General features: G+C 50.0%; 1 protein-coding gene across 2 annotated transcripts in view; it reads right to left on the bottom strand.

Moving 5' to 3' along the window:
* Positions 1-23,983, bottom strand: part of Alk (ALK receptor tyrosine kinase) — a 703,900-nt gene that overhangs the window by 29,398 nt on the left and 650,519 nt on the right. The window contains exons 12-16 of one of the 2 annotated variants that reach the window (XM_004839247.4): positions 18,093-18,255; positions 7,713-7,863; positions 2,315-2,446; positions 1,534-1,678; positions 29-211 (exon numbers count right to left, since the gene is read on the bottom strand). In XM_004839247.4, coding sequence (XP_004839304.1) covers positions 29-211; positions 1,534-1,678; positions 2,315-2,446; positions 7,713-7,863; positions 18,093-18,255 — 774 coding nt within the window. Of the gene's footprint in view, positions 1-28; positions 212-1,533; positions 1,679-2,314; positions 2,447-7,712; positions 7,864-18,092; positions 18,256-23,983 lie in introns of those variants that run through there. The other variant, XM_087216167.1, reaches the window with a different exon arrangement.

Raw genomic sequence — 23,983 nt, 5'->3', positions numbered from 1 at the left:
TGACACCTTGAACACGAATCATCTTTACCTATATATCCTCCGCCTCCTCCACCTGAGGAGCACCCCCCGCCACCCCCTCCGAAACCCCCTCTTGTCTCCCACCCCCACTTCTTCATGGCCTGGGGGCAGGCATGTCCTCCGGTAGCACCCTCCAACAAAGATTTTCCGGCCCAGAGCAAGGAAGTGTTATCATCCCAGCCACCTCCACCACCTGTGGGGAGAGAGGAGAAAACATGTCCCTGAGGGCACTGGTGAGGAAGGTAGCAGGATGGGGGTTGTTCTGAGGGGTGCTCCCACCTTCTCCTGAAGATGGTCCTTGGGGCCAGGAGCAGGCCATGGGTTAGAGATAGTTGGGCCACAGCAAGCCTGCACTGAGTGGGCCTCTGCTCTGCTTCCTGTTGGCCTCCTGCTCAGAAGCAGGGAGGGGGCTCACAGCCGCTAGCTCTTCCTCCCTGCCTGCTGACCCCTGAAGCATCAGACCTTCTATTTGGTGACTGCATCCCATCTTAGCAACAGCTGGGACCCACCTGTCTTTGGGCAGCTGGCCATCAAGGGCCTGCAGAGGTCCCCTGAGGGAACCCAGGAAGCCCTGGGACCTTCACTCTCTGCTGGCTGTGAAATCCTGGGGTGAACTTCTCTATTCTGTGCCTCAGTTTCCTCACCTGTAGCTTGAGAATAAAACCCTCTTCATGGGATGTTGAGAGAGAGAGAGAGAGAGAGAGAGAGAGAGAGAGAGAGAGAGAGAAACACAAACCTCCATATGTCAGAACTGACAGGAATCTGATGGAAAGTGTTTGAGGTGGCCTTACTCCCAGGCTCAGCCTGTTCTGGGTGGCCTGAGACCAAAGCTTGGGAGTTGCCCAAGAGCACAGTGGCCCTGGACAGGGCAGGAGGGTGCCCCAGTGACAGCCGTGGCCACTGCAGCTGAGCTGCTTTGAGCCACAGGAAACAAATGTGCAGAGCTGAGGCAGAATGTGGCTGAGGTGGCCCACACAAACCTTCCTGCTGGCCCCTGCCCTTACTGTCCCACACTGTATCTCACTGGTGACCGTTCCCAGAGACTCCAGGAGGTGATGGAGGGGGGCTTGGGGACCCATGAGAAGGTCTCTTGGTCTGGAAGGGCTTTCTGGAAGGGCTCCTGGCTGAGGTTCTCTGGTCATGCAGGTGAGAGGTGTCAGAGGGACGACTATGCACTGGGAAGAGGGAGTCAGCTTTGGACGGTAAAGCTTGGGTCTACAACAGGGACAGCCAGAGCTGAGTGATAACCCTCAGTAGGCTCTGGGGACTTTGTCAGTGCTGGGAACTGCAGGGCTGGGGAGCCGAGCGTGGGGTGCACGTGGCTGGCTGGCAAGGTGCCCCCAGGTGTTGGGGTCCCGCTGCCCTCTCTCCTTGGATACTGGCACAGCAGTGAGCTCCTGCCATCTCAGGGGCTAGTGACTGTGAGGCTCTTAGGGGCGGGATGGCAGGGGTGTGAGGTAAGGCCCGCAGGATGCCTGGGGCTTTCTGGGGGAGGGCAGGGCCCACGGGCTTTACCTGCGGCTCCAGAGTTGCCATTCAGCCCTAGGACAGAGGAGTTATTCTCCAGTCTCTCCGGGTGGAACGTGTCTGTCTTGGCCCCATAGGCTCTGCCGCCACCTCCGGCTGCAATAATGAGGGGCACGGGCACCCCATCCTTCATCTGGCCAGAGGAGACACCCAGAGATCAGGAGGCTGAGCTGGGCACCTGCTCTGCAGGCGCCAAGCCCTGGTTTAAATGTTTAAGCCTGAACGTTTGCAGGGCAGTTGGGGGAGCTTTGGGTGGGAGGGGGTTTGAGCAAAGCCATCAGGAAATGGATCTTGGAGGGCACTTATCCCAGACGAGCTGGAGAGGTCTGGATGCTAGGGATTAAAAGTAAGTGTGCTCTTTCCCTCCTGTCTACTCTCAGGCATCTGTGGCTCTGACCCCCGGAAGTGCAAGGTTTAGCCCTCAGTATCCATCCCTACGGGAGCACCCAGAAGGAGGCCCTGCCTTTAGTTTATGGCCAGGCTGTGATGATGTCAGAGAAGCCGGCCTTAGGACAGATAGCTGCCCCAGTGGGGACAAGGGACCCTCCGCAGCCCTGCAGCAGTCCTGGCGAGGTGGACCTGGGCTGGCCCATGGGTAGGAGAGGAGCTTCCCTTTTTGGGCAGACAGTGCACTTCCTTCGAGGCCTCAGCTTCTCATCTTTAAGTGGGGGCAGAGCAGCTCATGGATTCGACCCAGGGCTGTCCTGAGGAGGCTCTAACAGCACGACATACACGAGTCCTCGCGCTAGGAATCTGGCTAACATCTCACCTTAAACACGTAAGTGGCTCCACCTCCGCCTCCTCCTCCTCCTGCCCACTCACGCACGCTTCTGTTCACACGAATTTCTTCTTCTATCACATTGCTCTCTCCAATACAGACTCTCTGGATTAATTGGTTGGTCTGTAGAAACAAAAAGCACATTAAGTTTGTGCCCCAACCAGGGTTCATTACAGAACCCAAAGGCAGGCCTTGTATGCTTCAAGATAGGATGTAACTACCTCTGAAATAGCTCATGGTTGAATTGAGGAAAAAAAAAATACACAAATAACTGCACTGTGGGTAGTACTAGGGGAGGACTATAAGGACAGCTTGGATAAGAAATGTTACATGAAACCGAGAGAGGGTGAGGGAGGCTTTATTGACGGTTGGTGGTTCGCGAAGACCACTAGGTTGGGCCTAGAAGGACAGGGAGGCTTTTTAGCCCAGATGGCAGGAGGTAAGTGTGGTGTCTGGGGCAAAGGTGAAGGGTCTCTTGCTCAGCAAAGTCCATCTGGGCAGAGAGATGGCCCAGGCGGACCTGCTAGGGCCCTGTGGATGCTGAAGAAGGGCGAGCAGAGCCCCGCTGTGGTGAGAGAGGGCTGGAGGGAATATAAGCCAGTGCAGGGAGAGGGATTAAACCTCACAGTCACATCACGGCAGGAAGCCTTGACTACAGTTGGAGGAGTTGGGTTCATCTCTGGGCAGGAAGAGCCGGTGAGCAGGTGCAGTTCTAAAGCACCACAGGAAGAGCTCCCCACCCCAAAGAAGCAAAACCAAAACCAAATCCGAAACACAGAAGTACAAGGACAGACTCAGATTTCACCCCTGGGTCACCTTTGGGAAAGTCATTTCTCCATATTGGACATTCCTCCCAGCAAATGGCTCATTTCCAGTCTTAAAAAATCCCCAGCAAAGTCCCAAATAGTGCTCCCATCCGTCTGCCCTGTGGAAGAGCAGGAGGCCCTGGCACCAGGGTCTGGACACCCCACCCACCTTGGGGGGGTCTCCATTTCTCTCATCCTCCACATAAGGTGTCTAGTACAGTGTTGCACACCTGTGGTGACTAGATGGGTGGCTGCTATTATTATTTTATTTAGACTCACTTCGGGACTCCACAGGCTTCTAGCGGGGACTCGGATCTGGGGGTCCCTGGGAATGGACCCGGAATTCCTGCAATGCAGAATCCTAGAATCCCTTAGTAAAGAGGCCAGGGCCTCAAGAGTAGCCACCTGCTTGTCGGCCACCACAGCTCAGATAAATTTTCTAAACATCAGCCTGGCCTCGGAGGAAAATTACTTTTCTTTCACTTAATGGCAGGAAAGCCAATAAAACATCAAATTTCCATCAAATGCTGCTGTGTAACCAGCCAGTGGACATGACCATTCATCTTGAGCCACTCCTTATGCTAAAGCATTCAGGGGTGCTGGCAGTGAGGACTAGAGAAATTTCCAGATAAACAGCTGAGATGCAATTTGTTTAATGGCATTTTGGATTTAATGATGGAAATAATTTGATATTTTTTAGAGTGGATTTAGTGTGTATGAAGGATTCTGAATTGCTAGTACAGAGAGCTAGCATTTCTCTTGTGCACAAGCAGCACTGCGCAGGGCGGGAGGCTGTGGGAAGGAAGTACTGCTAACGGGTCTGGGAAAGGCATGGGCTGCATGGGGCGGCCCTGGGGCCAAGCTGGGGGGAGGAGGAAGGAGTGTGGGCTATCAGCAGGGCAGATACAGGATACAGGGTCCAGCTGGGTTCTGGATGGCTCTTGCCAGAGGTCTGCTGGGCCCTGCTGGGCGAGGCACCTCATGTCCCTGGACTTGCTTCCCTGTAAATGAGGGGCTACTCAGATCCAGTGGTGCTGAGGACTGCCCTGTAACCTGCCCCATCCGTCCCTCTGCCTGCAGCAGTGGAATCTGTGTCCCATGGGGCTGCCCCTTACTGCGCCTGCTCCAGATGTCTCCTTTAAATCAGGTGTGTGTGTGTGTGTGTGATGGTTCATTCTCAGCCTGAATCTAGTTGGCCCCAGCAGCAGCAGGTGGTAGACTCAGTACGCTTTCTTCTCTGAATCTCAGGACTCCACATTCTCTGGATGCCCCTCTCACTGCCCTGGCTCCTCCTCTTTAGCCCTCTTTGCTGGTTCCACTTCTGTTCTTTTTGACCAGTAAATGTTGGGAGTCCCCAGGGCTCCTCCTCGGTCTTCTTCTCTATCAGTTCCACACCCCAGGCAATGGCATTCTATCTCAGCTTATGCTGATTTCTCCCAAAGTTGAGCTTTACCCTGATCCTGAACTGCGGCAGCCCGCCTCCTGGGGTGACTCCCTGGAGTCCCCACTCGGCTGCCTGTGAGGCTCTATAATCAGTGTGTCTGACACTGGCCTCCCGATCTTGTCCGAAGCTTGCTCCTTCCATAATGTTCTCCAGCCACGGAGACAGAAGCTCTTTTCTTACAGTGACTCAGGCACAGTCCTTGGAGTCATCCTTGACTCTTCTTTCTCTCAGTTCATCATGTAATCAGGCAGGAAATCCCTTTAGAATTTACATTCAAAAGACTCCCAGAGTTCAACCACTTTTCACCACCTCTACTGCTGCCATCCTGGCCCAAGCTGCCATCATCTTCTGCCATGCATGCAATGGCCCTCAAATCCATTGCCCTGACTCTCCCTTGCACCGTGCAGTCTGTTCTTCATAGTGCAGTCAGAGTCAGAGCGTGCGGCCTTTGGATGCACACATCACATTATGTCACCGCATGGCTGCACACCCTCCTGTGGCTTGCACATATCCTTAGACGGCGTGGTCCATCCCTATCACCTCTGACCTCGTCTCTTACCTACTCCTCCTTGTGCTCCCTCCACTCCATCCCATAGGCACACAGGTGTGCTCTCACCTCAGGGACTTGGCCTTTGCCAGGCTGGATCTTTCCCCAGATATTTTCTTCCTCTTTCTACTTAAATGTGAGTCCCTCTGGGGAGAGAACTCTCTTTGGTTCACAGATATAGCTCAAGTTGCTAGCACAGTGGCCGGCACATGGAAGGTGTTCAGTACATGTGTTCTGTGTAAGTCTGAACAAATGGAGAGCCGTGTGGTTGTGAGTTGGCCCTTCACAGTATGTGCCTGGAAGATGATGGCAGTGCTGGGATTTAACCTTTAGACCAGTGCTTTTGGTCCCTAGGGGGCATCTGGAAATATCTGGAGGTACTTTTTGATGGCCATTTCTGGAGGACACTACGAGCATCAAGTGAGTAGAGGAAGGGACTCTGCTGAACGTCGTACAATGCATAGAATAGCCCCCCACCCCTACCACAATGAATTTTCTCCAAAATGCCAATGGTACCTCAGGCTGCCAGGTGAAGTCTGGAAGGAACCAGAGGGGCAGGGACTAAGCGAGGGGTCATGCATGTGAGCATGTGTGTGTGAGTGTGTGTGTGTAAGGAGGCAGTGTCCAGCAGCTGAGCCCATCCCATGCACAGTAGCTCAGGAGCAGCCAGGTACACAAGGAGAGCAACTCCTATAATGGATGTAGCTGAGCCAGCAAAGCTGCCAATCTTGCCATTTCATTTTTAGAGTGCACCCCATTCTCTTGAGATCATCTCTAGACATCATTTTTTCTAAACACCTGAAAATGTTTTTCCTTTTCTGATGACTCAGGTGGTAGAGGTGTAGACCAACCAAGGAAGATTGATGATTTTCCCCACCTGCCTATGCTATGCCTGGCCCGACCAGCAGAGGGGGCTGCGCTCTGTCCTTGACTGAGAATCACCTCCTGCCAGTTGGAGAACTCTTCCTGAACATCTACAACAATTGCGAGCATATAGGTTGATTAATAAAAATGATAAAGTGCAGCAACCCCGAGGAACAAGTAGATTACAATTGAATTAAAAAAAGATGCGGTCATCTGAAAAGACATAACTGATTACAATCCAATCAAGTAAAAGTCCCGTGCAGAAGTCAATGCAATCTTTCTGCTTAGATGAAAGAATTACATTAGCACTCAATAAATTCCTGTAAAAATTACAGCAGCCTGTAATTTAATGACTTAATATATTATAACGGGTTGGAAAGTCTGATTATAGTTGCTAAATAAAAGCTGGAGTGCAGACATTTCTTCGGCCCAAGGTTCCACCTGTCAAGCTTACTCCTGTTCTTTTGTCTCAATCAAATCGTGCAGGGGAGGAAGGCTGAGCTTTACTCTCGTCTGCTGCCTCCTGGTCTGGCTCTTAGGAGCCCTGAGTTTATTTTGTGGAGTTGAAGTGCTTTCTCTGTCATCCCTGATCCCCCATCTGAAAGACCCTGGAGAAGGAGCCACTGTGGGCTCCCTTCTGGGGCCCCCCTCTCCACGTGAAGCTGTGGTCCCCACAAGGCTGAGGCCTGGCCCAACCGGGATACTGAGTTCTGGCCAGGAAGCCAGCACGGCCAGGTCCTGCACTCCCAGCGCACACAGGCAGGAGACGAACAACTGGGGCATCCAGGGTTTGCATGGCTGCTGCTTGGTTAGTTCTCTTGCCTCCTCCTTTTAGACCACTCTGGACTTTCTCAGATCCTGCACTAGAGTTCTCTCCCGGTGACAGCTGGGCCTCGTGTAGGGTCAGAAACCCAATAGCAGGCTGTCTCTGCGACTACAGGGCTTGTTCAGCAATGGGCTGTAAGTGGAAACGGGCAAAAGGCTGTAGAAACCGAGGCCCAGGCGAGTGCGGTGCATAGAAAAAGCAAGAGTCATTTGCTGCGTGATGCTGGACCAGTCACTTCGCCTCAGGGGACCTGGGTTTCAGAGTATGGCTCTCAGACTGTGCTGTACCTTTTTTAAGTTTTAACTGCACACATAGTAAGTAATACATGAAAACATTCTTTTTGTAAAAATGTCAGACATTATGGATGCAGTACCCTCAACCCAGACCCTCCCCAGAAGTAAACCCTAGAACATACCGTAGATCTTGCGGAATGTTTTCTGCACATTTATGTACATCTACATGCGGCCACAAGTCTGTGATTTGGAGTTAAATGAGAAGTGTTTAATCTGGCATTTTCCTATTTATCATTATATAATGAAAGACAACAGTGTCCTAGCAAGAAAGTTCAGGCCGTGAGTTCCAGTTCATATCCTGCTGAGAAGAATAACCACTGGCCTGTTCAAAGAGAATTCAGTCCTCCAGTTTTAGGGGCACGTGTAAAACCATCACCTTCTCCCCGGCCCCTGTGGGGATGTAAAACTCCTGCAGCCAGAGAACACCAGCTTTTCTCATGCACCTGAGCGGCAGGGAAAAGGAGAACGCTTGAGGCCAGAACGACAAGCAAGTCCTGTGGACTCTGAATGGGAACAAGCTCTCGGAAGGCGCGTGCCTGGTGCTGGTGTCCTTCAAGGCCTCCCCACGCCGGGTGAGTAAGGGGCACAAGCCCTGCCCCGAGCACTTACACTAGGGCAGGCATCCTCTCCCTGCTGCCCGACGAGAATGTACAGCGTGTCGTCCTTCTCCAGGTTGAAGATGCCCAGCACAGACACGCCGTGGGACCGTATCATGGTGTTCTTCCCTCCTTTCCCGCCAGCGGCTCCATAGCATGAGATGCTGTAACCGACAAAGCACAGTGGACCCAGCAGTGGTATGAAGACCTGGCCCCCTTCCTGCCAACCCGGAGGCTTCCACCGGGCCAAGAACAGCACCCACATGTCTGAGGATTCTTGCCCGCACCAGCTCCACGAAGCCAGCCGGGAGGGATTCCTCTCCTCACTGTCAGGAGAACATGGTGAAGTTCAGTGAGGGACAGGGAGTTAGTTGCCTCAGTCATAGTGCCAGGAAGGTGAGGGACTGGGAAGGTGTTAGAGAAAAGGGAGAGGAAGGCAGAAGAGAGAGAGAGAGAGAGAGAGAGAGAGAATTGGGGGCCGGGCGTGGTGGCCCATGTTTCTAGTCCCAGCACTCAGGAAGCCGAGGCAGGAGGACTGAAGTGAGTTCAAGGCCAGCCTAGGCTACATAACTAGTTCAAGGCCAGCCCAAAATACATAGTGAGACTGTCTCAAAAGCAAACAATCAAACAAAAAAAGAGAGTTGGGGTGATGGTGTCCCAAACACCTAAGAGTTCCCCATTGCGGAATTCCCAGCCCAATATCAAGGAACTCATGTGACCTTAGACAAGCCTTATAACCTCTTTGCTCGTCAGTACAATGGAGACAATAAGAGAACCCACCTCCTATTCGACAAGTGTTATGAGGATTAACAAATCGGACATGTAAGAATTGTGGCCATCACGTAACAGACATTAGTAAATACTCATTATAGGAGTATGAATGGTGGTAGTAGCAGGAATTGACTTGTACAAACTTTTGAATTTTCCCCATGGGGTCTAGAAACAAGGAGGTCCCACATGCAATGGTTGAGGAGAACATGTTTACAAGCCCAGACTGTTTACTCCCTTCCCACCAGTAACTCCTTCTAGAGCAATCTGTGAGCAGACAGCAAACAACCAATTATGATGAAAATAAAAACAGTGCATGGGGATGTGGGAATATTATCTGCTGCTTCTTAGATTGTTGAGATGAAGTCAAGCACGGATGGGGGGATGGCGGACAGAATTCAATTTGTGAACCATGACAGAAGAGCAGCATGTCTTGAAGACAGCTAGCATACCAGCCAGCAAATGCTAACAAATGCCTCCCCAGAGACCAGCTGCCAGGGAGAGGGACTCGGGAGGACGTTCATGTCCCTGTGTATTCAGATCCCCGTATGAGAAAGGAGGAAGAGACACAGAAGACAGTTTTGCCCATCTGCACACACGCTAGCTCGTCCTCCCACATTCTAGCAAATGGCCCACACTCTGAGCAGGTGAGGGGGTGCTGGGGGCTTCCCCAAGGCAGAATGCAGGTCCTTTTGCAGAGCCAAGCCTGCAGACTGGCTGCTTGCTAATATATGCAGGCAAGGTCCCAAGTGCACCGGGGGATGCAACGGTAGAATCCTGCACCCAGGGTCCTGGTGGGTGCTCAGGCCCCAGGGAGAGCTTATTGAGCAAGTGTGAGCAAGAGGAGAGCTGAGACAGAATCCAGGCCCTCAAAGGGCTTAGCAAGAATCTGGGCAAATGGTCATAGTTATGCAAAGAGAAATCTTACCACAAGGGTGGCTATATTAAGAAGGCAAAGGGGAGGAGTCCCTGGGGCTCCTATTCCTACCACTGAGTCCTCCCAGGGGCCCAGCTTTTTCCTTAACAAGAGAAGTATCTCCTCGGTCCTCTTTTCTAAACTCACATGGTGGTTCAATACCAGAAAGAGATACTGGTATGAAAGCCCGAGGACTGCAAATTTCTGTGAAAAGTATGGATCACCATCAGATGCTAAGGGCCAGAAGAGGGCTGGAGTGTGGTGACAGGTGCTGGGGGTCTCAGATGTGGGGTTGGGGTAGGGGTGGGGGCTGAGGTTGGCCTCGCAGTAGGGTTATCAGATGTGTGGGACTCAGACAAACAGAAAGGAGTGGGCAGTAGGAGTCAGGGCTCGAGCGACCGAAGTAAGGAGGCCTGGAGCCTCTGGTATTTCTGGCTGTAGTGAGCAGAGGGAGTGGGAAGACATGGTTGTAGGTTTAGGGAGGGAAGCAGGGGCCAATCACGGAACATCCCCTGTGCACACATCAGACACTCACGTAGAATCCCCCACAAATATGTACACACAGTGGACGGTACACTCTCATTTGACAGATGAAGAAACTGAGGGTCAGAGAGATTAAGTGCCTCATCTGAGGCCACACAGTTAGCCCGTGGCAGAGCCTGGTCCAAATCCACATACTTCCTGTCCTGTCTACACCTGGAGGCTTATACACATGCACAAAAACCTGCCTCATCCTGATTCCCCCAGAGCCTCGGTCAAACACATGCTCCCGATCCATTAGAAATGGACAAGGTGATAAATGAAGAAAAGGAAAACTTATAGTGCAAGGAAAGAGGAAACAGAATTCTTTAGCTTGGAGAAGAGAAACTTGAGCAGGGGACAGTGGCAGTAGCGGGACAGTCTTGGGACAGAAATATGCATGCGCTTCCACCCTGTCCTGCCTGCTTGCACCTCCAGGTTTCTGGGGCTTGGTCAGGCTGCACAAAAAATGTCATTTAAACCTGAAGGTGTGGTTTGCTCAGAAAACTTTCGCCTTTCCTGCCCCTCCTGCCTATGGCTGAGAGGTAAGCTTTATCCTGCTCATTCCTTTCTGCATCATTTATGTAGTAATTTGCATAAATCTGCATTCATTAGGAGTCATTTTGAACTCTTTCACATGTTTAAATTTAGCCAAATTATTATATTTTCGAAGTTATTTGTTCCTGACTTTTCCTTCCCTAAGTCTTCTTTCTTATTTTTTTCCCAGCCCCCAACCAAATCTGGACGCCAGCTCCCTCTCTGCTTTGACACATTTCTAGGCAGTGAGATGGGCTAGAAAGAGCTCTGAGCTTGGAGTGCCAGTTCTAGTCCTGCTCTGCTGGCTCTGGGACCCCAGGCAACTGGGTCAACCTCTCAGAGTCTCAACTTCCACAACCAAGGAAGAAAAGGAGGACAAGGACCCTGCCCCACGTGGGGGGATAAACAGTGTGTTGGGAAAGGCAGTAACCTGGTGCAAAGCAAAGAGGGGGTGCTGGGGTCCGCTCTCTGTACAGCTCAGCAACCTGTGACAGGGCCTTCGGTGTTCTTTCCTGGGTGGTGGCCTTGGCTCACATGTCTCCTCTGGACTGGAGGCCACTTCCAGTGCTGGGGAGGAGGCAGCTGCCTGCCTGGCCTAATTACTGGGCTCCTGGGGAAGCGAAGCTCTCTCATCAGCCCCCGAGGCCTGAAATCGCACCATTACCGCTTCACTCCTTTGGAAGCTTCTAGATTTTACTACAAGGGTGATCTGCTCGGCAAGATGAGGCCCGTGAGCCTCCTGGCTCCAGGTGCTGATCATGCGTGTGGTGACCCAGGAGCCAGTACCTCCTGACATTTTGGGCCTGAAATGCCTTGCTTACCTCCCCGGGGCGTGGCCCTGCAGTCTTCCTCACTTGCTGTGTGAACCTGGGTAGGTTATTTACCCTCTCTGAGACTCAGTTTCCCTGTATACTAGGTGACCTTAAGAATACCTGCCTGGAAAGGCAGTGACGAGAGGTAAGTGAGGTAATGCTACTAGGGACCTAATTCAGAGTCTGCAGGGCAGCCAGTAAGTGACAATGGGCAGCTGCGGCTAGGAGGCACTCCTGCAGGTGGACCTGTCCACTCCTTTCCCAGGGATGGCTTCTGGGAGGTACCGGGGCGAGAGAATGCAGAGAGCAGAGCAGCAGGCCGACCAGCGGGCTCTGCCCATTGCATGTCCACCCCAGCCAGCCTCAGGGTTCCGGAAGACCCTGCACCTGGAGCCTCCTACCACACAAACTCACGCGGGAATAATAAGCAGACACTCTCTGAAGCTCTCTCCGCAGGCCTTGCAAACAATTTATTTTTGATGCTTGACAAATGACAAGAAATTAATATACCTGCCACTCAAGTGGGGAAAATGACTCATAGTGATTCCAATTCACTGGAAATTACAAGATACTGCTCTCAACGAGTTGACGCTGTAATTTTTTTGTTTTGTTTTTCCTTGTCTAAATCCATGTCTCCTGGTCAGAATGGATGTTTATTGGGTTTGTGTTTTGTATTATTGACTGTGAGCCATTGTTACCTGATGTAATTGAGTTGTGAATCTTTTTAAAATAAAGAATTAGGAGCAAATCAAAGTGGCTGCCTGCTGGATCCTGCCCGTTCAGCCCAGCTGGTGTACGGCTTGTTGGCTGTTTGTACCTACGTGGGGGTGGGTGGGTGGAGGGAAAGAGAGACTGCTCAGAGAAGCACCCTGTTTCTCTCCTGTGCCAACCTCCTGATGTGCGGGAAACCTGCGTCTAGCTCTGGCTCTGTCTCTACCCCAAGGGGAACCTTGGTTGTGTCCCTCATCTGTGTCAGTTTCCTCATCTGGAACATGGGGTTGGTGAGGTCAGCCCTGTCCGTCCTATGGGGCTACTGTGAGGACTTACATGGGACATCTGGGTGTGTTCCAGGCTTGGCTGGCAGGAAATTCCCAATCAGATGTGCAGTGAGACTGCCCAATGGGTCACGTGAACCACCGGGCGGCAGCCCTGGGGGTCAGCGCTGAAGGGGCCAGTGGAGGCATGCATTTCCTGGTGGAGCTGCCTGGTTCTATTCCTGGCACATCCATGGGTGAGGCTCTCAGTTCACTTCTGGCCTTGCACCCGCCTGCCTGTGTAGCCCTCAGCACCTAGGAGCATGATAGCTGGCTGGGATCTCAACAACCTCCCTCTTCAAGCCCTTACATGGTAGATGGGGCTGCTGGAGAGAAGCAAAGGAAACTTTCAGAGTCCCACGGTGTGTCAGGGGCGGCAGTGGGACTCATACTCCACTGTGCTCCCAGTGTATTGATCTCTGCTGAGTCCCCCTGCCATCCAGCTTTCCCTGCTCGGTGTCCTTCATAGCGAAGGCTAGCTGTACAATTACTCTGGCAATTGTATCATGCCTTGTGACATCTCTTCTGCTAGTGTCTAGAACTTGGTTGGAATTGTAGACTACTATTAACCTTTCCTGTTCTGTGGTCTTTCCAGAGACTGTGAGGCCCTAGACTATCAGTCCTCCCTGCAAGTGCTGCAGTACCTACTCAGTGCCCTGCACATAGTAGGAGCCCCATGGCTCAGTGCCTGGCACACAGTAAGAGGTCCGTGGCTCAGTGCTGAGCTCAGTAGGCGCCCCCTGGCTTGGTGCCTGGCATACAGTGGGGCTCCATGGCTTAGTTCCCAGAACACAGTAGGAGCCTCATGGCTCAGGGCCCAGCACCCAGTGGGTGCTCCATAGATCAGTGCCCAGTACACAGTGTGAATGCATGGTTCAGTGACTGGCACACAGTGGGGGCTCTATGGCTGTCTGTGAATTGGGTTGAATTATGATGTTATCTAGCTGCACATGGTGGTCCCTGGAGCCATGTGAGGAAATGAGCATCATTGATAGAGACCACCAGGAACAGCTGTGGCCTAGGTCAATGACCCTGGCTGGGAACTGAGGCCTCTTGTCCTCTATGTCTGCAGAGTGAGTGAACTGTATGAGAACGGCCATCAGGAGCCAATGTTTTATATGTGATCTGTGAGGGGTGGGCAGGCAGGGGGAGGACTGAGGGCTGGGAAAGATGCTGAACTGAAGAGAAGGAGGAACAAAAGACAGAGGGCCAGAGGAGGGAGAGAGAGGGATGAAGAAGGGGAGAGGGCAGAAACAGTGAGAGGTGGCAGGTGACATTTGCTGAGCACTGACAGCCTCTCACTGGGCATCTCACACACACACACACACACACACACACACACACGCACACACACAGTCTCTCTCTAAATCCTCGGCAGGCCTCAGAGTTAGGCCGCCATTGTCCATGTTCATTTTACAATGAGACCAAAGGCTCTTGCCCCTTTCCCAGGCACAAACCCTGTAATCCATGATTTTCTATTCCCTGCCAGTGACCTCCCACCTCATCCACTACACCTACTCCCAGGTGCACTCTGGACTCTGTAGTCCACAGAACCAGGGGCTGGCAATTCCGTTAACCAGCTGCCCTCTCCCTGTCACCTAACCTGGCTCTTCCTTCTCAGTCAGGCCCCTTAGTTGTCACTCACTGTCCTTGCTTCCTCACCCCCTCAGGCCGGAAGCATGAATGTCCTCCCTACCCCACCTCCACTTCTCCTCAGATCCTACTGCCCTCGCCATCCCTCTCCTCTGGGCCTGTCCCTCTTCTCCACCCTCATGTCCCCTGCCCTGGTCCCCCTTTCTGACCTTACCCAGATAGCAGCCCCTGCCTCCCACCCGCTCTGCCTGCCTGCAGGCTCCTTTTTCTGGCTCCCACTTTCCTGGTGGCCTCAGCAAGAGCTCAGGGCACTTGGGAGATGAGGCCCCTCCAGCCTGGGTGTCACAGTCCCTGCAGGCACTGTCCCACTGGCTTCTGGCGCCAGCGTGGGCACTGGCTGCTGTGCCCTTCCGGCCCTGCCTGCTCCTGGTAGATGTCTCTTCTGGAGTCTTCAGCCCAAGCTCAGGTTTCTGTCTGCAGGAAACTGCTGTGGAACTCAGGCTGAGTCAGCGGTGGCGAACCTATGGCACGTGCATTATTGTGTTTTTCTTTAAGATAAAAGATGTTGATGTCCTATTGGTTTTTTTCTGAACTAAAACCTCGGTATTCAGGTTGAATTGCAGTGTCGGCACTTGTGATAGATAAGTGGGTTTGGGGTTGCAGTTTGGCACTCAGGCTCTAAAAGTTTCACCCTCACTGGGTGAAATGCCTTCCCCTGCCCTCTGAAGTGCCCTGTATAACATCTCTTTTAGTTCTTTCTCCTTACACAGAAATGCTTGTGCCATGGCCACTGCCCTTGCTGCCTGCAGCTTCTCTTGGGCAGGGACTGGATTTACTTTTGGACACTTAGAGTCAGGCACAGCGTCCAGACGTGTGCTCACCAAGGCATACCAGGACTTGTAAAGCAGGACAGGAGGAGAGATGGAGTGGCCACCTGACCCGACCCCTACTGTTCGGACAGAGAAGAGGCAGATCCAGGGAAGGAAGAGAAGTGGCAGAAGAGAAGAGACCCCAGCGTGTAGCAGCAGCCGACTCTCACCTCCTCCCTCCCCTCCCCTCCCCTCCCCTTCTCTCTCTCCAGGCCTCTTCCTTGTGGTGGTAGGCAGCCGAGTAGAGGGTGGGAGATGGTCCAGGATAAATTACCAAAGCTCAGTGGTTTCGCTGCCAGCTGCACAAGCGCAAGGACCCGAGTTCGATCTCCGGTACCAAAAAAAAAAAAATAAAGTAAAAGTGAGGATGCTTTCACCTAACACGTCCCTGGGGAAGCCCCAGGCCCCAGATGCTCCACTTGCATGTAGTTGCATTCCTGAATGAGCCAGTAGGAGCCATCATAGCGCTGAGCCTCAGACAGCACCAGCTGAGTGCCACCCTTCCAGAATAGATGGATTCAACCAGGCACGGCTCTCTCCCTCCATTCCCAAAGACCTTTTTCTCACATCCTGTGGCATGTTCTATGTTTTTCTCACTGGCTGAATGACACTTACTAAATAACAATAATTACAAAGGAGAAAAAGTCCTCCAGAGAAAAGCATTGACTTTTCAGTGTGGATAATCTGACTTGGGGACATTTGATGTGGTCTAAAAAGAAAGTCATTAATTACCTGATTCTTTGATTGCTAAGTTATTGTGACCAGTGGGTTGTCATTAAATCCCTGAGTGTCATCAAGGGTCAAGAATGAGGTGAAGGTCAGAAATATCTATTTGAGCCAATCTTTGGCTAAAACACAAATATTAAACAACAATAACAACAACTCAAAGCCGAAGTTTTTTTTGTTTTGATTCTCTCATTTTGATTGGTGCTGTCCTAAATCAGATTACAATGTCTGCTTTACTAATCTGAACACTTCAAAATGTACTGATGGAAGAGAAAACCAGGTCTTTGTATATGTTTCAAAAAAAGGCAGTCACCAGACAATGATGGGAGCAACAAGGCAGTCTCAACATTTCAGAGCTAAAGGAAACAGTTCTCTAATTTTAGCTGGATTTTATCAGCACAGTGGCATTTCATGTAGATCAGAAACCTGATCAGACTTACATATGGCTGCGATTAATAATACATGGGAAGTTAATTAATTATTATTTAGTAAGGTAGTTCATCTGGCAGGCCAAATCTTTCAAAAGCCAGGGTCCATCCGAACAAGTCAGAGCAAAGTCATCAGAAACAGAAAAGCCAAGAACTCCTGCCTATGGGACTGGTCTGTCCCTGGAATGCTGTCTGCCTGCTGCCTGCTACCATGGCATTCCAGCTGACTTCCTGTCCATGGCCAGAGAGCTCCACTGCGTGCAGGCACTGTGTCAGGCACCACAGCCAGGAGGGGAGGGTGAGCGTCCAACTCTCTCTCACACACGGGGACACAGAGCCTCGAGGGGCTGAATAACCTGTGCGAGTGTGCAATTAGGGCCTAATTCACACTGTCCTGGGGGACCCAGGCCAAGAGGACCCCACAGTCTTCTGACTGTGGGGCTCTGTGGAGGGGCAGCAGGGGAGGCCTGGCCAGTCTGGCTCTGGAATTAGCTGGGGCCAGGAGGACACAATGGGCTGTTTGTGGGGAATTACCACTGGGGTCTCTGCATACCTCACAGCTGCTCTGCTTTCTCCTGCATGTTGAGTTTTGTCTATGGGGTGTACTACCAGTATCCCTTCAGCTGGCCAGGCCTTCCCTCCCAGGATCTCATTTCCAGACATTCCTGGAGGAGCCTGTTAGTGGCTCCTGGAGTCACACCCTTTTCTGTCTCTTTCACGCCTCTCAGAGTCCAGATGTGGGCATTAGTGCAAACAGCACAGACTCTGAGCCACAGCACCTTGGATTCAAATCCCAGCTCTGGTCACTGGTTGTGTAGCCTTACATCTGTGGCTCCAGATCTCTGACTCCAGATTGCTCATATGAGACCACAGGAATATCAGTAGCATCAATAACAGTGCCACCCATCTGACTGCTCAAAGCCGGAGGAATACAGGGTCTTCAGGTAGCTTTCAAACTCTTCTTCCCAGGAATCCCTTCCTCCCTGTTTGGGAACCATGGAGCTTCTGCTTGGCAGGAAGGGGCGGTCTGGCTTACTCCGTGTTGTGGGCCAGGGGTGGCTGAGAGTATTTAGCATATTCACTGGTGGGGGCTGACCTGGAGCAGCTAACCTGATTGCAGCCAAACCTTGTGACTGCATTCTGCCCAGAATGTCACTTAAAAACCTCTTTCGTCTCTGCCTGGAACACACTTACCCAAAGGATGGGGCTGTTACAGGACAGGACATGGTAAGATGGAGAGAGAAAGCAGGCAACCCAGGAGCCCCTTTCCTTGGGGAAGGAGAGCTCACAGCCCACCAAGTCCCTGGGGAGTTGGCACCAACACATCATGAAGGACAGCCTGGCTCTGTGCTGCTGGGTGGACGGGTGGCAATGGGCCATGTCCCGATGTCTGAACTTGGAGGAGACCGAGTGAGGACCGCACAGGCTCCTTTAAGTCTGGGGTAGGATGGATCCCAGTGGTTCTCAAAGGGTGTGTCAACCTCAACTGGGCACTGGTGGAAATTCAGATTCTCGCTGGGTGTGGCTCAGTGGTGGAGTGCTTGCCTACCATGCAAAAGGCCCTGGGCTCCACCTCCAGTACACACACACACACACACACACACACACACACACACGAACTTCAGAACAGGATCAGAATCAGACACTTGAATTCTGGGTTTTAGCCAGGCCCAGACGCATCATTAGCTTTGCTTAGAGCTATGGCCTTGAGGTGGCACACGGGTCATTCCTCCTCCTGCCGGACATTGTCCTGGTGGAAAACTGCCCAGCTCGGGTTGAGGTGAAGGCAAGCATAGGGGACACTTGTGTGCTGGCAGCGAAGGCCCAGAAAATGAAGCTCATGGATAAGAACATCAGCACTCATGTGGACTGCATTTTCGTTTTCCATACATTTTAAAATGCATTTCCTTATTGCAACAGCAGTAAGTAGTATTCAGAGAGTAGTCCATCATAGTTATAATTATGGGCAATACTTGGGAAGCTAGCTCCTGTACACGTATCTTTATAGTCTCTGAGCTCCTGGAGGACAAAGGATGTATCTTCCTTTGCTGCCGTGTCATCTACAGCCACCTATGGGCCAGGGTTTGTGACCCTTGAGCCTCCCTTGAGTGCTCGGGTACCCCAGCTGCATGCACCCAGTCTTCTTCAAGGGAGGGGGCCTGCCCCTCAGCCTCCCGGCTCTCATACGCACCTGTAGGTGTCGGTGGCTGGCACTTTCCAGATCTGGATGCCCTTCAAGGGCCCTTCGCTCCCCACCGTCACGCTCAGGTTGGAGTTCTGGTAGGCGTTGTGGCACTGGGTCTGAGTGGGGCCGTGGGGCCCGCTTGCCCCGCATGTGGTGAACAGCCAGTGAACTGAGGCACAAAAGGAGAGGTAGTCACTCACTTGGCCTGGCCTCCCTCCTCCACAGGCCTCCCTGGGCCATCCCATGCAGTACTGGCAAACCACACTGCTTAATCTGTGCTACTCTGGCTGCCTCCAACCTGCTCCCAAAGTGTTGGCATCGCATAGAGGAACCTTTTAGCTTGAGAGATGGGCAGAGTAAACTGAACACAGTATTGGTCCCATGGCTCCGCCACTGACCGAGGGTCCCAGGAAGGTGGGAGCAGGAAGCCTCACACCTCCTGGATGTGGCTTTGCCTATCAGACACATGGTGACAAGCCTCGATGGGGCAAGACTCAGTTTCCTTATTAAAATCAGCTTAGGTTTAGAAATGCAATTATAGGGCTGGGGATTTAGCTTAGTGTCACTGTGCCTGCCTTATAACTGCAAGGTCCCGAGTTCGAGCCCTGGGCTCAAAAAAAAACAAAAACAAAACAATTAGAGTAGCTTTTATGTTGCCTATGTAATATAAAGTATAAAAAACAGAAGTACAGGTCAGCTTTATCAAATTTTGTCTGCTTTTCCGAGGCTCAAGCCCATTTCATGCTGTACTCTGCTCTCTCCCAAAGTGGCTTCGGGGGGCACCAAAACATTCAGCACAAACCTCCTCTATCACCCGGTTTTCCATCACTGGACATACCCTTTCACACTGCCTTTGAGCCAGGCCAGGCCTTGGGGAGTTGTCATATTGTCTGTTGCCTAAAATTCTAATATTTTTTTACAACTTACACAAACTTTCAAAAGAATAATCTTGATAAATTACTTGCACTTAAAATAAAAAATCTCATTGTCGGGTTGCCAAAATTATTTCTCTTTAAAGATACACGAAGTTAAATTCTACCCACAAAAATTAAGGAAAAATTAGTTTCAGCTATGTAGCTTTTGTCACTAAAACATTAAAGTGAAAATTTCCTGAAGACTTCAGACTAATTTAGTGATGACAATGTAAGAGGTTAATTTGGGCTGCCAACTATAAATAATCCGATGGAGAGGACACTGGGCAAGACTGATGATCTGAAAACAGAGCCATCTGTGGTGAGCTTTTGTAACATGGTCCTGGCCCTGAGGTGAGGAAAACAAAGTTCTAGTGGAGTTCCAGTGCATACAGCTGCTCAACACTGGGTACTTGTGCTCTGTTTGCTTTTGTTTTTTAAAGTGAAGATGTTGATTTCTATTTGATTTCTGAAGGTCACTTCAAGGGCTAGGAAGTAGTGAGTTCATTCACATTTGGCATGAATGGCTGATGGTTACCTTTCTGGTCCATTTGTGTCCAGGAGACAAACCTGTTAATTCCAAGGACTAATTCTTCACAGAAGGTATTTTTATAGAGCTTGTTTGGTCAGCTGCCCATTTATCTGTTCCAGAGCCCAAACTGTAAGTCTGAGCTGTGCTAGAGGGGTGAAGTGGAAAGACCATGGGCTCTGAAATCACCAAGAACACCTGGATTTCAGGGCAGCCTCTTCCACGGCAGATGGTGGGACCCTGGTCTAGTTCCCTCCTCTAAAAGATGAGCTGGATTAGCATGCTGAAAGAAGCAGTGAGGTGTGCAATGTCATAGTCAAGTGGCAAACTCTAAAACTGTGAGTTCTATCAATGGTTCCTGCCTGTGTCTAGGACTGGTGTTGTTTCTAATAACAGAAAATGTGGGCAGGGAGTTTCTGTGACTATGGGTCCCATGCTAGTAGCACCTGGGAATTCAAATTCAGTAAGGTGGAGCTAAGGACAGAGGCAAAGGGAAAGGAAACCCACCCTTCTCCTTATCCCCCAGCCTGAAGCCTACTCTGTAGACCCCGTCTGTGCCTATAGCAAGCAGCCTGGATGTGGAGGGTCTCTTTAGTCTGAGGAGAGAAAAATGAAAGCTCATGTAACTCAGTCCTGGACATAGAAGAATATTATATTATTTTTGTCAAGGGTGTGCTAGGAAAGAGAGCTGAAGGCTTGCACCTTGCCTCAGCATGTTACCTTCATGGGAGCCACCTCGGGCTACCTGACACTGTTCTTAAGGTTCTGAGCCATTCCCAGGATGTTGGGCTTCTACTTCGTGGCTAGATGGAACATCTGGTGAGTAGGAAGTAGGGCACAGGTTTTGGATTCAGAGGGGCCGAGTTTTCTCATTCTGGATTTGTCTCTGACTACCTGGGAGATCTGGGTAGTATTGTATTACCTCCCTGAGCTTTAAGTTTCTAATCTGAACAAGCGGAGATTGTTCCTCCAATACGTAAACTTTCTGAATTATGACCTAAGCAAAGTGCTTAGCACAACACTCCGCATTCAAGATGCATGGTGAATGCAGTTTAACAAGTATATTACTTGTTCTGTTTCTCGCTGTGGGAGGCAGACACCCAACCTCAAAATTTATGTCCCCTCTCCATAAAAGAGGGACTCTAGCACCATTTCTCAATGACAGGACCAGTATTTTCTCAATTCAGTGGACGTACATTAGTCTCAGATGGTTTCTATATACAAAATTTTGTTGTTATTTTCAACAGTTTCTGATGGAAAGGTCCAGAGAGGAAGCTCTTTTTAAGGCAGATTCCATGGGAATAGAGGCTTTGCCATCCCAGGTCAGAGTCATGATTCATCCAGCCAGAATTCTGCTGTTCCCAGCAGCCCTTGGGGCACGGTGGTAGGTACTCCCTGCTCTCTCAGATGCCTCTGGCCCTCATAAATCTGCCCAGTTTTGCTTGGAATCAATTTATGTTTCCCACCAGCACCACCTCTCAGGGGTTTGCAGTTTCTGAGTTTACTGCTCTTTGTGCAAGGGCTACCCTGCTTCTCCTGCGTGTGGGCTTGCCTTGTTCAAGCTTCATCCTGTTGGTTCCCTTTGTTAATTCTGTCTGGAGTCTCACAGACATCGGAGAATGTCACAGCATGATGAGACCTTGCAGATCACCTAATCAGAGGTCCCCAAACTACCCGAGCATCTTTAAAACACAGATTCCAGGGCTCTGGGGATTCTGGCTCAGTGGATATTAGGTAGCAATGGGGATTCAATCATTGTACAGTATTATATAAAATCAGATTCCCATAAGAATCTGCTATCCAACCAGATTTGTACACTATCCCACTTTCCTCACTGTCCAAACGAAGAAAGAGCATCTAGAGAGAGGAAGTGACTTTTCTACACATAACAGCATTAGAGAAGAAACCAACATTAGGAATCACTCCTTTGTATAGGGGTCTTTGGATGGTGATCAAGGCCTTCCCACTTCTCTGCCTTGAAGACATCTGGTCTTTTCATAATCTCCATATATAAGTCCTGAATCCCCTGTATCCTTCTCATATCTTTTTAAATATTAGAATCTGCTTTTTGAGATGGGTCCATTAGAACTATCATGGGCTTAGGAGTGCTGCAGAGGAACAGGGGACCCTAGAAATAGGAAGGACCTGGTAGGTATAGTACTCAAGGCTGGCAAGAATGAGGTCAGTTCTAAGCTAAGTTAGGTTAGAGCCATGAGAAGATAGGTAGAAGTTAGCTCATTTTCAAAAGTGTCACCAGAATAGAAGACATTGGGCACAATCTTGTAAATTAAAGCAGGCAGGTCCAGAACCTGGGAGCCAAGGGAATTAACAACTGTGCTCCAGGGAGCAGAAGTCAAGGTGAGTCTTGATCCTCAGGTAGAAGATGCCTTGTTTCCTGATATGTTTTATCAGTCATTCTCTCTGTGTGTGTGTGTGTGTGTGTGTGTGTGTGTGTGTGTGTGTGTGTATGGGGCTGCTCTGTACCTTAACTTCACTCATGAAGGGGACAAAAATCTCTTAGTATTTATTGTGCACTTAATGGGGTCAGGCACCACGCTTTCATACATGTATTAAATGCCTTTAAACTTGCTGAGACTGTGTTGTGCTAAAGGTAGAGTTATAGTATTTCCTTTAAAGATCAGGAAATTCAAGTTCAGAGAAGCTGAGTGACTGGCCTGCAGCGTACAGAGTGAGTGCTAATTAAACGCAGATCTTCTGGCAAGCCAAGCCCATGGCTTAAAAAGGTGCTAGGATCACCATAAAATCACGGTGGAGCTTTTCTGAGTATTAGCTTCCCTCCTTTTTAGTCCCTGAGCCAGAGTCTCACTTCAAGTCGGGACAAACTGTACCAAGGTTGCTTAGGCCAAGAGAGCATGTAGGCCACTTGGAAGTGACCGGGAGAGTCTGGGAAAGGTGCTGTGGCGGTGGAGTCTCAGTCTCAGGAAGTCACACAGTGGCCCCAACAGTGGCAGAGCCCGGTGAAGAGTGGATGTTCCTAGGTCATGACAACCAGCCAAAGAAAGCAGGTGTTCAGGATCAGGGAGAGGCCATGGGGAGACAGGCGGGGTGAAAAGGCAAATTCACTATTTGCAGTGTTTACAAGGCATAGGCTCTACCAGGAGTAAGTGGTTCAAATGTGGGTCAAAAGTACATAAATAATAAAAGGGTGAGGCAAAAGACATGCAGGCTCTGTGAGAATAAACTATGGCACAAAAGCACACAGGTGTGTGAGAATCGAATCGTTAAACAGTAAGAAATTTAGATAAGTAAAGTATATTATGTCTGGCCAATTGTCCTTCCTCTTTCCCAAAGAACTGCTTAGCCTTGAGACAGCTCCTGGCCCAAACTGCTTTCTCCTGCTTCTTTTCTCTGACACTGATATTCTAAATACAAGGTAGAGAGTTCTCAGCTTGGTGGCTTTTTTCTTCTCCCAGAGTCTCCCTGATGGCTGGGCGCTCTCAGCTGAGAAATTGCCCCTCTACAACTCTAGGTGACTGAACTAAGTCTCATCTCTCAGTAATTTTTTTCATCCTCTATGCTGTCTGCAGTTGCTCACTGTGAGAAGTGGTGCCCCGTGAGGGGAAAAATACGTTGCTGCAAATCAGTGTAGAGCACCAAGCTCCCAAGCCTGGAAAAGGAACAAGGACATGTCTGACTCTTCCCACTAAGGGAACACAGGCAGACACGGAATAGCCTGGTAAGCCTACGGTGAGGTCAGTGGTTAGGTTTATCAGCCAAGACGTCTTGCAGCTGACTGACTGTTAAGTGGGTGGGAACACTTTGCTCTTTTACTTCATTTTTCCTGCTTTGCCTAAGATCTGGGTTGAACTTTAAGAAGGAAAAATAGTGTAAACAACATTTACAAAGTCTTTTAAAAACATCTGACTTCAAAGAAATAGAATAAAAAAATGGAAAATAAAAAAAGGAGAAAGAGAAGATAAAATACTAAGAGAAAAAAGAAAAACAAAACAAAAAAAGGGCTAAAGAAAACAAAAGTCAAGCCAACTGGAACAAATCTATCAACAAAATAGAAACTCCTATCAATATTGTTACAAAGACTCAAAGCCTTGGCGGAAAAACATCTGAAAGTACACTGTGATAAAATATAACTGTTTTATGGGTTCTCTATGTTATTTTGTCTGTTAATCTGTTTTAATAAGTGTTTCAAGTACCTGCAGGAGCTTCATTAAAGATTTTTGATTTTTGAGCTTCATTAAAGATTTTTTGATCAACTTTACTTTTTCTTTTATTTTTGCCCTTGTAAACTTCTGGCTCTTAAGAGGATAAGCCAAAATAAAACTCATTGCAGAACAAAAAATAATGGACTTACAGGGCACCTACAAATAGAAGCCTTAAAGTTTGGTAATATAAAGGTCATATGTGATTTAGGCTAATATATATGTTTCTCTTTCTCTCTCTCTCTGTGTTAACTTTCAGATATATATTATCCTCTAAAA

Source organism: Heterocephalus glaber, unplaced genomic scaffold (assembly GCF_053883595.1).
Source record: "Heterocephalus glaber isolate CG9 unplaced genomic scaffold, H.glaber_assembly_v1.0 deba00001457, whole genome shotgun sequence".
NCBI lineage: Eukaryota > Metazoa > Chordata > Mammalia > Rodentia > Bathyergidae > Heterocephalus > Heterocephalus glaber.
The sequence above is the reverse complement of the archived record's forward strand: the minus strand, read 5'-3'. Positions and strand labels throughout refer to the sequence as shown.